The sequence below is a fragment of the Prenolepis imparis genome, unplaced genomic scaffold, assembly GCF_030444845.1.
Source record: "Prenolepis imparis isolate NDT839.2.m4 unplaced genomic scaffold, iyPreImpa1.0 SCAF_23, whole genome shotgun sequence".
Taxonomy (NCBI): Eukaryota; Metazoa; Arthropoda; class Insecta; order Hymenoptera; family Formicidae; genus Prenolepis; species Prenolepis imparis.
In genome coordinates, this window is record NW_028141181.1 from 461,248 (window position 1) to 473,649 (window position 12,402).

General features: G+C 37.7%; 2 protein-coding genes across 2 annotated transcripts; one reads left to right on the forward strand and one right to left on the reverse strand.

Moving 5' to 3' along the window:
• Positions 1-6,411: 6,411 nt before the first annotated feature.
• Positions 6,412-7,905, reverse strand: LOC145946834 (uncharacterized). The gene has a single exon (XM_083056588.1). The coding sequence runs from the start codon at positions 7,903-7,905 to the stop codon at positions 6,412-6,414; it is 1,494 nt and encodes a 497-aa protein (XP_082912714.1).
• A 3,200-nt stretch (positions 7,906-11,105) lies between these two features.
• On the forward strand, positions 11,106-11,939 carry LOC145946835 (uncharacterized). The gene has a single exon (XM_083056589.1). It carries the CDS (start codon positions 11,106-11,108, stop codon positions 11,937-11,939), a length of 834 nt encoding a protein of 277 aa, XP_082912715.1.
• Positions 11,940-12,402: the final 463 nt, after the last annotated feature.

A 12,402-nucleotide genomic window follows, 5' to 3' on the forward strand; every position in this document is an offset into this window, starting at 1 on the left:
AGCTCACATGTTCGAATACCCAGAGTATCATGTTTATTTTTGAACCTGTATGCTACATAGCCAGCTATATATAGTAAACCTTGAGCCTCAATATTGTCGACAATTTCCATTTCATCTAATGATTTTAGTAACTGTTCTTCTTCTAAAGTAGGAATATATGCTGAATTAAAACATGGAACGCAATTTTCCTTATCATTACTTTCATTCTCCATTAACAATTGTTCTTCGACATGATGATAGATTGTTTCGTCTTCGTTTGCGTACGGCATTACATATCACTTAAAGTATACTCTTCACAATTATTATTATTATTATTATTATTATCATCGTTAAGCGGAGATATTAAACAGGATATATTTTGTTCGCTTTCTGTGACATTTGTACTTTTGCAGAAAGTAATTGTAGAAAATTTTCCTAATATGTAGCGTTTCATTCTATACTTAAAATCTAAGGTTGATCGTTCGCACCACCACCATTCGATCTTATAAAAGAAAAGAAATTTTCCAATACATCTTGGTTTAATCGATTTGTTATCACATATTCAATATCAGCCGTGGAATACTTCTCGATCAAGTACGGTAATAATTGTTCCAAAGAATTATTGCTCACGATGAACCCTTTCTGAAATAACATTAAACTTTTGTGACATCCTACTCGTTTGTACATGAAAGACGTCACTTCGTGAAGTATTGCATTTTGTTCCTCTAACAAGTAACACTACTCAAGTGCCATTCGCCGATATTCTTGAAACTTTGCACACACGTAGTACATCGAAAAACATTAAACACGTGTTTTTTTTATTTTGGCTAACAAGGCCAAAGACCTTAAGATCGGGTATAGTACTACTATCTTGCCTTCACTGGTCGGGTATAGTACCACTATCTTGCCTTCACTGGCTAGGTAGACCTTCCCATTGTCTGCGTGTTTTTGAGATCGCTAATGACAATTTTGACATTAGTTTAACGAGATTCAGAATGGCAAATACAAAATGGTGGACAAAATCGCAGAAGTTTCAAAAACTTTATTTAACGCCACTTGCGAAGTTTATTAGATACATGATTACGATTTTGGCAACAGTTATATCAATCTAGAGGTGGCGGATGAAAAATTCAATATGACGCATCCAAATGGCGGAAACTGAAGGCAATGGGAAGGTCTACCCAGCCAGTGAAGGCAAGATAGTGGTACTATACCCGACCAGTGAAGGCAAGATAGTGGTACTATACCCGATCTTAAAACGCCTTGTTAGCCAAAATAAAAAAACACGTGTTTAATGTTTTTCGATGTACTACGTGTGTGCAAAGTTTCAAGAATATCGGCGAATGGCACTTGAGTAGTGTTACTTGTAAGTTCTTGCCGTAAGCATTTTTTCCTGAATGATTGCCATACATCGATTTTGAATTAAATATATCGAACCAGTCGTTCAACAACTTGATTATACATGATGTTTCCACCCACTCTACATTTTCAAGAAAATCTTTTTGCCCACACCATCGTAATGAAACAGTATTAGCAGACAGTATTAGCAGAAGCAGTATTAGCAGAAGCAGTATTAGCAGACAGTAGTTGAACAGCTGGAAGTACTTTTTGTCGCTCAGTACCTTGCAGGTCTAAATGGTATTGAGATATTTTGTACGCCACTTTCAAATCCTTACTATTAATTGCTAACATCCGTTCTAAACTTTTTTTATTAACAATTACTCCGTTCACATTTAACTCATTATCGAGGAAATGATTACGCACAAGCTTAATGAGATGGGGCATATCTGCAAAAACAAAATTTTTTAGTTCTATACAAACAGGATGCTGAAAGTAACATTTTTGGGTGCAATTCCTATTTCTAATTCTGACCACAATCCCATATTACCCGAACCCATATCACTCGTCACAGCAACAACCGTATAACCGATATTATATATTTCTGAAATAACATGCAGAAGCGTGCTTTTAGTCATAGGTTCATCAAAGTTATAGTACACTGGCTGTTTCCAATTGGAAAACAAGCTTCGTATCATGACACATTGACACGTTTTGTGAGGTCCAACGACATGCTCATATTTGCGATCTATAGCAATTTTATTAGACAAATAGACCTCATCGAATGTTAGTATTACCAATTTTTCATAATCTTTCAAGCATTTTCCTTTCTGTTTCATGCACTCGAGCACACACGATATAATACCTGTTTCTACTTTGATAGAACTTGCCCACCTTCTGAGTGTTGATAGACCAGGGAGCGGTATGTGCAAAACATTCCTTAAATATCGATACGCTTTCGGACTGACAGATCGTAACGATATAGCACTTGCTATATCTTCTGAAGACCATTTTATATGATTCTTAGACGAATTTAGTAACATCCGTATTTGGCCCGGAGTAAACATCTTTTCAAGTATCTCGTACATTTTTGCTTCCACATTTTCGTTACTTTTCCTTTTTTTCTCTTTGTACGTAAGCAACTCCTTTTGTGTCGCCGCTAATTGCTCTTCAACACTATTACTGAAAGTATACAAGACATTCTCTATTCGTATAATGAACTGAAAAGTTTCTAAACATTAATTTGTAACTCACAGTTTTTCCAAGAGAGCAGTTACATCCTTTGATGTAAATGGTAACGCTGTAGTATTGTGGGTCGACTGAATTCCTTGTGACACAAGTATATCATCGCCAAATGTGGCAGGTAGTACTGTATCGTTGCATTTTGATTCCAAAGTTGATGTGTCGTTGCATGCTGATTCTGACATATCCGATGTATCAATTAATGCCAATGATCTTTTATCACAATGAACAGCTTTCACTTGCGGCGCATCAATCATTAAACGTAACGTGGGAATTGCATCCGCTCTTAATTTTATCAATCTTTTTTGAGAATAGAAAAGAGACTTTTCTTACGATGGCTGTACGAAGCATGATGCATCAAAGTGTTGGGAACATATAGCTGAATACAAACAAAAAAATGCAGTTTACTTTGCAATATTTGTACATTTACAAGAAATATAAAATCTTACCTTTTTTAATGTTAACTTTTTGTTTTCCGCATGCTGCAAGCCACTTAACTGCAATCGTAAAATTTTTCGGAAACGAAAAATATTTTATACTGTTCCCATCAAGCAATTTTGTCTTTCGATAATAATTGCCACAACCTTTCACAGAACAGGACATTGTAATATTCACAATCTTTCACAATCACGTTTCTCCGGATATAAACAGCACCGGGGGGCCGCCATGTTTAATTATAGTTCAATCAGAGTTACCCGAGTGTGACGTCTCACTTGCACTGCGCAGTGGGTGAACACGGAATGAGCATATCCTTGTACTTATACCATGTAACACGATCACATATTCAACGAATAACTCCCACTTTGAAGAGAATATAAATTATGAATTCAGATGCATCGAAAATAAAAGTGAAACCAATATCCCACTTGAAAAGCCTTGAACATCAAGGTGTCAGTTAAATAGTTTCATCGCCTTATATACTTTCTTCGACTATTTTCTACTACGGAAAGACTGTTCGCCGCGGAGCCATCTCGCGATACAATGATGGTACTAACTGTGCCAGCGTAAAGCACTCGCGAGAAACTCACTTTAAATACTTAACAAATAATTACCGTGCATTCAGACAGATTTGCTTAAATAGTAAGCTTTTTTAACAATTTCTAAGAAAGACAATCTAAAATATTAAACATAAATTAAAATGCAAAATAAATTTAATATTGAATTTCTGAACAAAATATTGAAGATTAACATAAAAAGGATTTATTAAATATTGATATTGGAAATAATTATTTATACTTTTGTAACGGTGCCTTTCGCGAGCTCGGGATAGCGCAGTCGGGATCAGGGCTCGTGAAGGGTGAGACAGCGAACGCGGTAATTATAATTGAAATAGACGAACTTTATTACATGTATGTGGTGGGTATTTACAAGTATGCGTGGGTGTGTATTGTGAATGTATGTGTGTATGTCGCCCGCGTCTTTAATCGTCTCGCTATCGGCGGACACCCGTTTCGGGGCTTTAAATCGCCGCGGTGTATGTGTGTGTGTGCGTGGGTATCGACAGGTATGATGGTGTGTATCGGTGTCGGATCGCGACGCGGTCGTGTTTACGCGACGGCTAGGCGCGGGTGTCGGCACGGCGCGAGGGCGGCCGGAGTTTTTGCCGGCGCGTGAGTCAGCGCGTATAAGAAAACGCGTCGAGCGAGAGCGTTCGCTCTCTTCGATATATCGAAGAGAGCGTGATCGGCCGGCACAATTATTCTCACGCTATTTTATCGTTCGTACTGTCGCGGTTCGGCGGTGCGGGGTGTCCGCGCGGCTGCGGATATCGCATGGACGGCGTTCCACGGCCGTCCACTAATTAGTGTAAAAGACGGGGCGGGAACGCAACGGCGGTCGAGAGACGGGAATCTACGTATCCCGAGACAATCTCGGGAGAGACAGCGTACGCGTCTACCTCGGATACGTAGGCTTTCAGGTTCCGAGAGTCGGAGCTTGGAGTGCGGAGACTATCTCCGCAGAGGCAGCGAATACGTCTACCTCGGTTTCCTTCTCGGTTTGACTCTGTGGTGCTTAGGAAGCGGCGGAGTCGGAACGGAATCTGGTCCTCTCTCATCTCTTGCTCCGGTTTTTATACCGCTTGGATAACGGGATCGGAAAAGCGGGGAAAGTGGCGACGGTAGTCGGTCTTTTTCGGCGCGCGTCGGGCGCTTTCGGAGCCGGTTTCCGAATTTGATATCGTGGTGATATCATATCAATGATTAAAAAATGGGTGCTCGGCGCCTGCTGCCCTGCCCGGCTGGTGTTCGCCGGGCGCAGCCTTCCGACGGATGGACGATCGGGAATGACGCGGGGGCGTCGTTACACTTTAAACAAGTATAATATTATATACTTACATATTAGAGTTATGAATTTTTTAAATAAAAATAAGGAAAAAACAAACTTAAAGGATTCAATAAATTCATTAGATATTTCATTCCAAAATATTTGTTCAAAGCTCATCCGTAACATATTTCACAAAGACACATTTTTAACATGCTTCAAAATGACACTAAAATTATTAAGTATTTCTGTATATATTAAAAATATACAAATATACAAAAATTAAACGTGTTAAATTTGTTAAAATATTAGAAATATTAATTGCAAAATAGTCTAAAGCTATTATTTTTGACAACTTCGAAGATTCGAATCTTCGAATCCTTAACAAGTTTCAAATGTCTTCAAAATTTCGAAAAATATATTTATGTGAATAGCAATTCATTCAGAGAATACTAAAAATATTGTAACTAAAAAGAATTAAACTGATGTAATATATGCTTAAAAAATGTGCAATTATTCCTGAAGTACAATTTTGAAGTATTATGAAATATTACATATTTAATGTAAAAGAATTTTAAATAAAAAGTCAAGCAGTTCTTATTGAAACATAAAGTGAGCTTTTGTAAATATTTCCCGTGTTTCAAAATAACGCGTATTGTTCACTTGCGCGTCTGGATTTTGTCATACATGAATTAGAATCGCCGGTATCGCTCAGAGAGAGCGAGAGGTCTCGAGAGCGTGCGAGGAGATAGAGTATGATTGACTTTGAACGAGAGAGTGAGTAGGAATGTTGTGTTGCTTTGTGGAGCGACAGCTGATTGAAAGCGGGGAAAGAGACAGATAGATTCGACAAGAGAGCGCATGAGATATCGGAATCGAGGAAGAGAAATATAGGTTTAAAGTCTTATTTCACTTTTAATAAAATGGATTTATTTTTAAAGCGTCCGATAAAAGAGATTTTCAGTTCGATCTCCGATCGTTGCTTTAACCAGTAATTAAGCGCTCGTTCGACATACTAATTAAATTGTTCGTAACTGCAGTCGGCGCGCAAAGTACATTCGCGATTTCTTCGATATTTTGACCGCACGCCCGATGCTGCGATACAACAGCTGGATCGAAATTCTCTTCGTTGCTGTATTTTACAATCGAATTATCTTAACATTACTCGCTCTTCGCTGTTTATTCGTAACAAGAAAGTCACGGTTTCGAGTTCGACCTTTTATAAGATTTTCAAAGATGATCTCGAACTTTCTTAGAAATGGGAAGGGATGACTCGAGTTTGCGCGAGCTTCCTGTTTTCGAGCGTATCGGTTAAACGGTAACGCTTCGCCAAACAAAACAGAAGCGAATAAATACTCATATAGATAATGATTTATGATATTGAGTGTTTAGAATTTCCTTTTATGTTACCAGAAGAAAGGAAGAGATAAACTAAACACTCAAACCTAATACGGATAAAACTTAATAATAATGCTTTGAATTTAACGAACTTTGACCGCCCGCCTCGAAATAATCGTTTCGAAATAATTAATGACTACGAGAGAAAATCACCCATGAAAACAAAACTAACCGGTCGAGGCGGTTGATACATCATGAATTCGTTTTACAATGACTGACAATAAGACGCTTATGTAGTTGTCTTCTCGACGTTTTCCAAGGCGATCGGCAATAAACAGATTCAGCTAACGGACGCTTATATTCGGACCCGGTCGTTTTTATGGTTACGACGCGAATTAAATTATCAGCACCCGAGTGGCACTGAACGATGCGACCTAATTCCCACTTGCAGGGCGGTAGCAAGGGATTACACATTAGTACAAGTTGTCCGATTTGAACATTTTTTGCAATTTTCTGCCACTTCACTCTTTGTTGCAGTGTGTTGACATAGTCGCTTTGCCACAATTTCCAGAACCTTTCGGTCAATTGACGAACCATTTGCCAGCGCGATAGGCGATTTTCATTGACATTAAGAATCGATGGTTCTGGACTTGTAGTAATCGCGGTGCCTATTAAGAAATGGCCGGGTGTGAACGGTTCGTAATCATGAGGAGTGTCAGAGAGTGGAGCGATAGGCCTAGAATTCAGGCACGCTTCGATATTGCATAAAAGCGTTAAAAATTCTTCGAAAGTCATGGTGTGCGACCCGACCACCCGCCGGAGGTGGTGCTTGACGCTGCGCACTCCCGCCTCCCATAAACCGCCGAAATGCGGGGCGGACGGAGGTATGAAATGCCACGAGACTTTGTCGCCTGAGGTTCGGTTGAGAAAATTTGGATCTCGGAAAGCGGCGCGAAATGCAGTAGTTAGTTCACGATCGGCTCCGACAAAAGTGCCGTTGTCGGAATACACCGACTCTGGTAGTCCTCTTCGCGCGCAAAATCGTGAATATGCACCGAGAAACGCGGAAGTGGAGTAACCGTCTACAATTTCGAGATGAATAGCGCGCGTCGCCATACATATAAAAACTGCGATATACGCTTTTCTGGAGGCTATGCCGCGAACCGATATGGATCGAATGAGTACAGGCCCGGCGTAATCGACTCCGCAGTGTAAGAACGCGCACGTGGGAGGGGTGACTCGCACTTTAGGTAAACTTCCCATAAATTGAATAGGCGTAACGGCCTTTTCGCAAACGCATATGACGCATCGGTGAATTACGGAATTTACGATAGTTCGCGCGCGAAGAATCCAGAATTCTCTTCGTAAGGTGGCAAATATCAGCTGCGTGCCTGCATGGAGAGAACGCAGATGAGCGTGCTGAACTATCGGCGTGACTATCGGATGTGACGCTAAAATAATCGGATGCTTCATCGGAATGGGTAGCGGCGCGTTGGATAACCGCCCGCCCACGCGAATTAATTGATCGTCGCAGAGAAATGGATTTAACGATAGAATGGCGCTTTTTGATGAGATCGGTTTTCTTTTAAGAAGCGCGTCCTTTTCAAGTGGAAATGCTTCCTCTTGGATTCGTTTAAGCCAAAAATCTCGCGCCGTCCGGTACTCATCTGCTGACAAAGCGAAGGCGAATTCGGCGGGAGTTTCACACTGGTTAACGCGATGGCGAAGTCGCGACGCGTATCTCATTACATAAACAGTGACTCTTATAAGTTTAGGCCACGACGAATATCGCGTAGCGAGATCCCACTTTTCTACCGGTGTTGTGATATGGGTAATTACACGAGTGTTCTGTTCAATACTCGTCTCGATCTTTGAAATATCGGGTTGCAATGGCCATTCAGAGGTTGGCAGAAGCCATGGGGGTCCTTGTCACCAAAGTTTATGTGAACCAAGGCGATCTCCGGGAATTCCTCGCGAAGCGCAATCGGCGGGATTTTCAACAGTGGAGATATGTCGCCACGAGGCGAATGGAATGCGAGATTGAATCTCTGAAACGCGATTCGCGACGAATGTTTTCCACTTCGTAGGGTGTATGCTCATCCATGCGAGAACGACGGTTGAATCTGTCCAGCAAGTATAAGGCATATGAAGCGATGTACGCACAAACTCCATTAACCTCGCAAGTAAAACTGCAGCAGCAAGCTCTAATCGCGGAATGCTCAATGTCTTAATCGGCGCGACTTTTGATTTGCTAATAACATCGACGTGACGTGTCCCGCTAAAGGTTATTATTCGGATATAAATTGCTGCAGCGTAGGCTGCGGTAGACGCGTCGGAAAAACCGTGAAGCTCACAATGCGCGGTGTCTGCGCCTCGTTGTATCCTGCGATCGAGCTGTAAATTATTGAGCTCGGCTAATGAGCAGCGAATGTCTCCCCATTTTTGCTTCCTCATAAAGGAAGCTTTGTTTTCGTGAAAAAATTTTTTTTTCAGATTTCTATGCCAATGTGTTTAGAATGTTCCTAAACATCAAAAAATTACATTTTTAAAAAATGTCCGTATGTGTGTGTGTATGTATGTATGTGCCCACCCATGTTTTTTTAATTTAAATATCTCAAAAATTATTTGACTTGCAGCGCTCCAATTTGGCATACAAGTAAAGTAGAACAACACTTTTATTTACTGTCATTTTTATAAAAATCATAGTTTCATTTTTTTTATAAAATTTTGAATTTTTTTAGAAATGTCTGTAGTTGCTCTAACTTCCGTAAATTTTAAGATATCGGGATAAATTTTTTTATGTAAATAGAGTATTATTATTATAAAAGATTGTTGGTATTAAATTTGACGAGAATCGGTGAAAGGGTTTATTTTTTATAAAATTTTGAATTTTTTGAGAAATGTCTGTGGTTGCTCTAACTTTCGTAAACTTTAAGATATCGAGATAAATTTTTTTACATGAATAGACTATCATTAAAGGATAGTACTGAATTTGACGAGAATCGGTGAAAGGATTCGATTTTTATAATATTTTAGATTGCAAGAAAAATGTCTCTGGTTGCTCTAATTTCCGTAAATTTTAAGATATTTGGATAAATTATTTTACATAAATAGACTATCATTTAAAGATGTTTGGTATTGTGTTTGGCGATGATCGGTAAAAGGATTCATTTTTTATAAAATTTTGAATTTTTAAGAAATGTGCATTTTTATTTTTTGCAATCTTTGAGATATTAAACTAAATTTTTTTTACATGAATAAAGTACCAATAGGATATTTGGTATTGAATTTAACAAGGAAAGGGTAAAAGGGTTCATTTTTTATAAAGTTTTTACAAAATCTTTTTAAAAAATTTATGTGGTTATTTTATCTTCTGTGAATTTTGAGATATTAGACAAATATTTTTACATAAACTTTTTTACATAAATAGAGTATCATTAAAGGATATTTGCTATTTAATTTGACGAGGATCAATGAGTTTTTTTTTTATAAAATTATTAATTTCAAAAAATGTTTGTACATGCTTTAACTTTCGTAAATTATGAAATATCGAACTTATCGAACTTTTGAAAATATCATTAAAGAATGATTGATATTTAATTTGGGGAGAATTTTTAAAATGGTTTATTTTTTATAAAATTTTTAATTATTTTAAAATTTAAATAATTTTTTGAAAGTTCTAAATATAATATATTATTAAAGCATGATTGATATTAAATTTGTTGAGAGAATTGGTCGATTTCTTTTAATTGTAAATTGACAAATTATACAACATTCAGAACACAGTAGCATAGAAATCTTTAAAAAAATTTTTTTAAGAAAATATTTTTTAATATAGGGTTTGCTAGTATTGGAGAAAATTGTGCAAATGGAAATTTACACATTGCTTCCTCATTTTATTTCGCTAATTAAGATGGTTTTTCAATTATGGCTTGCACATTGCCATAATTGAAAAACCATTTTAATGAGCAAAATAAAATGATGAAGAAGCAACGTGCAAGTTAAGCTTCCTCTATGAGGAAGCCATAATTGAAAAACTATCTTAATTAGCGAAATAAAATGGTGAGGAAGCAATATGCAAATTTCCATTTGCACAACTTTTTTTGTTAATGTTTGCGGAAGCTGGTTGTCCCATTCCAGCTTAAATTGCCACAGTTGTTGCAAGAAAATTTTGGCAACGACAGTGACGCCCTCGTCCAACCCAGCCCAGCGAATCGAACATTTTCGCGACGGTAGATAGAATCGATCGTTTCGTGTTCGGAATGCCGATGGAAAACGACACGCGAAACTGCAAGACATCCAACGATGGACTCCAACTAATGCCGAAAATTTTTACTTGCTCGTCTATTTGCAGCGTTTTACTACAAGCTAGCCCGTGGTTTTCGATATCTGTAGGATTATTTAATTGATGTAAAATAATTTATTAGATGTAAAAATCAAATTTATTCAAGAAATTATTAAATTATTATAAAAGTCTCGGATTGAATTAAAATCGCGTCTATCTCGTTATTTCTCGCAACGGTCTCGGTCTTCGCTCTTTATCGTTCGACGACCTTTTAACGACTCGCTCTATCGTGCCGAATTTTGTCTCACCTCGCAAAGGACGAATACGTACACAGATTTTAAAGACAACAGATGTTACTAACTCGAAGATTAAGACACGCATCGAAACAGCGCGTTCTTAAATTGAATTGACCACTTTCTTAAATTGAATTGACTACTTTCTTAAATTGAATTGATTTATTATTATGCGCGCGCATTTCCCCTCCACTTTTCTATTTTATCTCTTTTCCTGTGGTTATTCGGAAAGAATAATCTCATTCGTTCGACGACATCCAAACGCTCAGTTTCGTTAATAAGAAAGTTTACGGTTCTCGATACTTGTTCAACGAATACTTCTCTCTCGGCGTATATTCGATAATTTTTTTCGAGAAGAAACAATCATCATGAGTAATCACGAGGAAATTTCGAATTTTGTGAAACCATCAGCTTCCAACTGTGTTTCCAAACCAGGATGCAACAACAAGGAAAAAATAAATCAGCATATGCTGTTGTCCACAACGTATGGATTGAATTCATCCTATACAAAGAAACTTCATGTGGGACTGATGACTGCGAACGGAGACGAGCTGGATTTCCAACCGATTGTTAAATTAACATCTCATGGAACGTCAGGGATTTGCTTCGATATGGAATCGTGGCAGAAATTTCAAGAAAATATAGAACGGGTGTCTGCATACTTAAACGGTGATAAAATTAATTTGAGTTCAATTATTATCAACAAGATAATTATAAATTTTACCACCGCGTATGGAGCAAGAGCTGTTCTACTAACGTATTGTGAAAATGAACAAGGAAATACTTCTTCCGATAACGTCGAAGATACGGAAACAAACGCACCAGTAGCGAAGAAACGAAAAACTTACAACGTCGCAATAGTGATGCAGAAAGCAACTTTTTTAGGATTAGAAAATATAGTTGATTGTGTGAACGCAAATTTGAATCAATTAAATTTAATTTCTTGCAGTGTTAACGAATGTGCACGGTATCTAATTAATGAAATAGAAATTAATCTACCGCTCAATAAATATATTAATAACAACGTTGTAAAACTTACAATCAGAGGTAATAGCAAGGAAATAGAGCGTAATGTACGCACACAAATAAAAGATTTAACATTTCTCGATGTATATTTTGAGATAACATTTTTGGAATTAGTCTCGCTTTACTTCAATCAAATAACAAGTATAATAGTAATGAAACGAAAATTGTATCCATGAATATTCTTGTAACTTTTTGTGTAATAACAACATTATTTTATATAAACCACATATATTTTTACTCAAAAAAGTCTATTTCTTTCTTTCCCTTCCACCAACAAAAAATTTTCCCATCTTGCATGCATACACATTTCTGTTCACCTCTCCCAACGACGAGTCGCTTCGTCATACGAACAACAATACACATATCACCATTCCCGTGTAATCTCTTCCTTTTCAAACACATTTTACTGCGATTATCTTCGAAGATTTCCTTCAACGCACCAGAATCTATGCATGTTTTATTATCTATTTTTTTCTCACGACACTGCCATATCGTTAGCCATCCACTTATAATATTGTGTAATCTCTTCCTTTTCAATTTTTTCTTACCGTAATTATTATCGAAGAATTCCTTCGACACACCTTAGAAATCTTTTTGTTACCTGAGGTGCCGATAGTACCCGTCGACGTTGAGTAATCG

Excerpts from the sequence above, each read along its gene's own strand:
- LOC145946835 (XM_083056589.1), top strand. The coding sequence starts at position 11,106 with ATGAGTAATCACGAGGAAATTTCGAATTTTGTGAAACCATCAGCTTCC.
- LOC145946834 (XM_083056588.1), bottom strand. The coding sequence starts at position 7,905 with ATGAGATACGCGTCGCGACTTCGCCATCGCGTTAACCAGTGTGAAACT.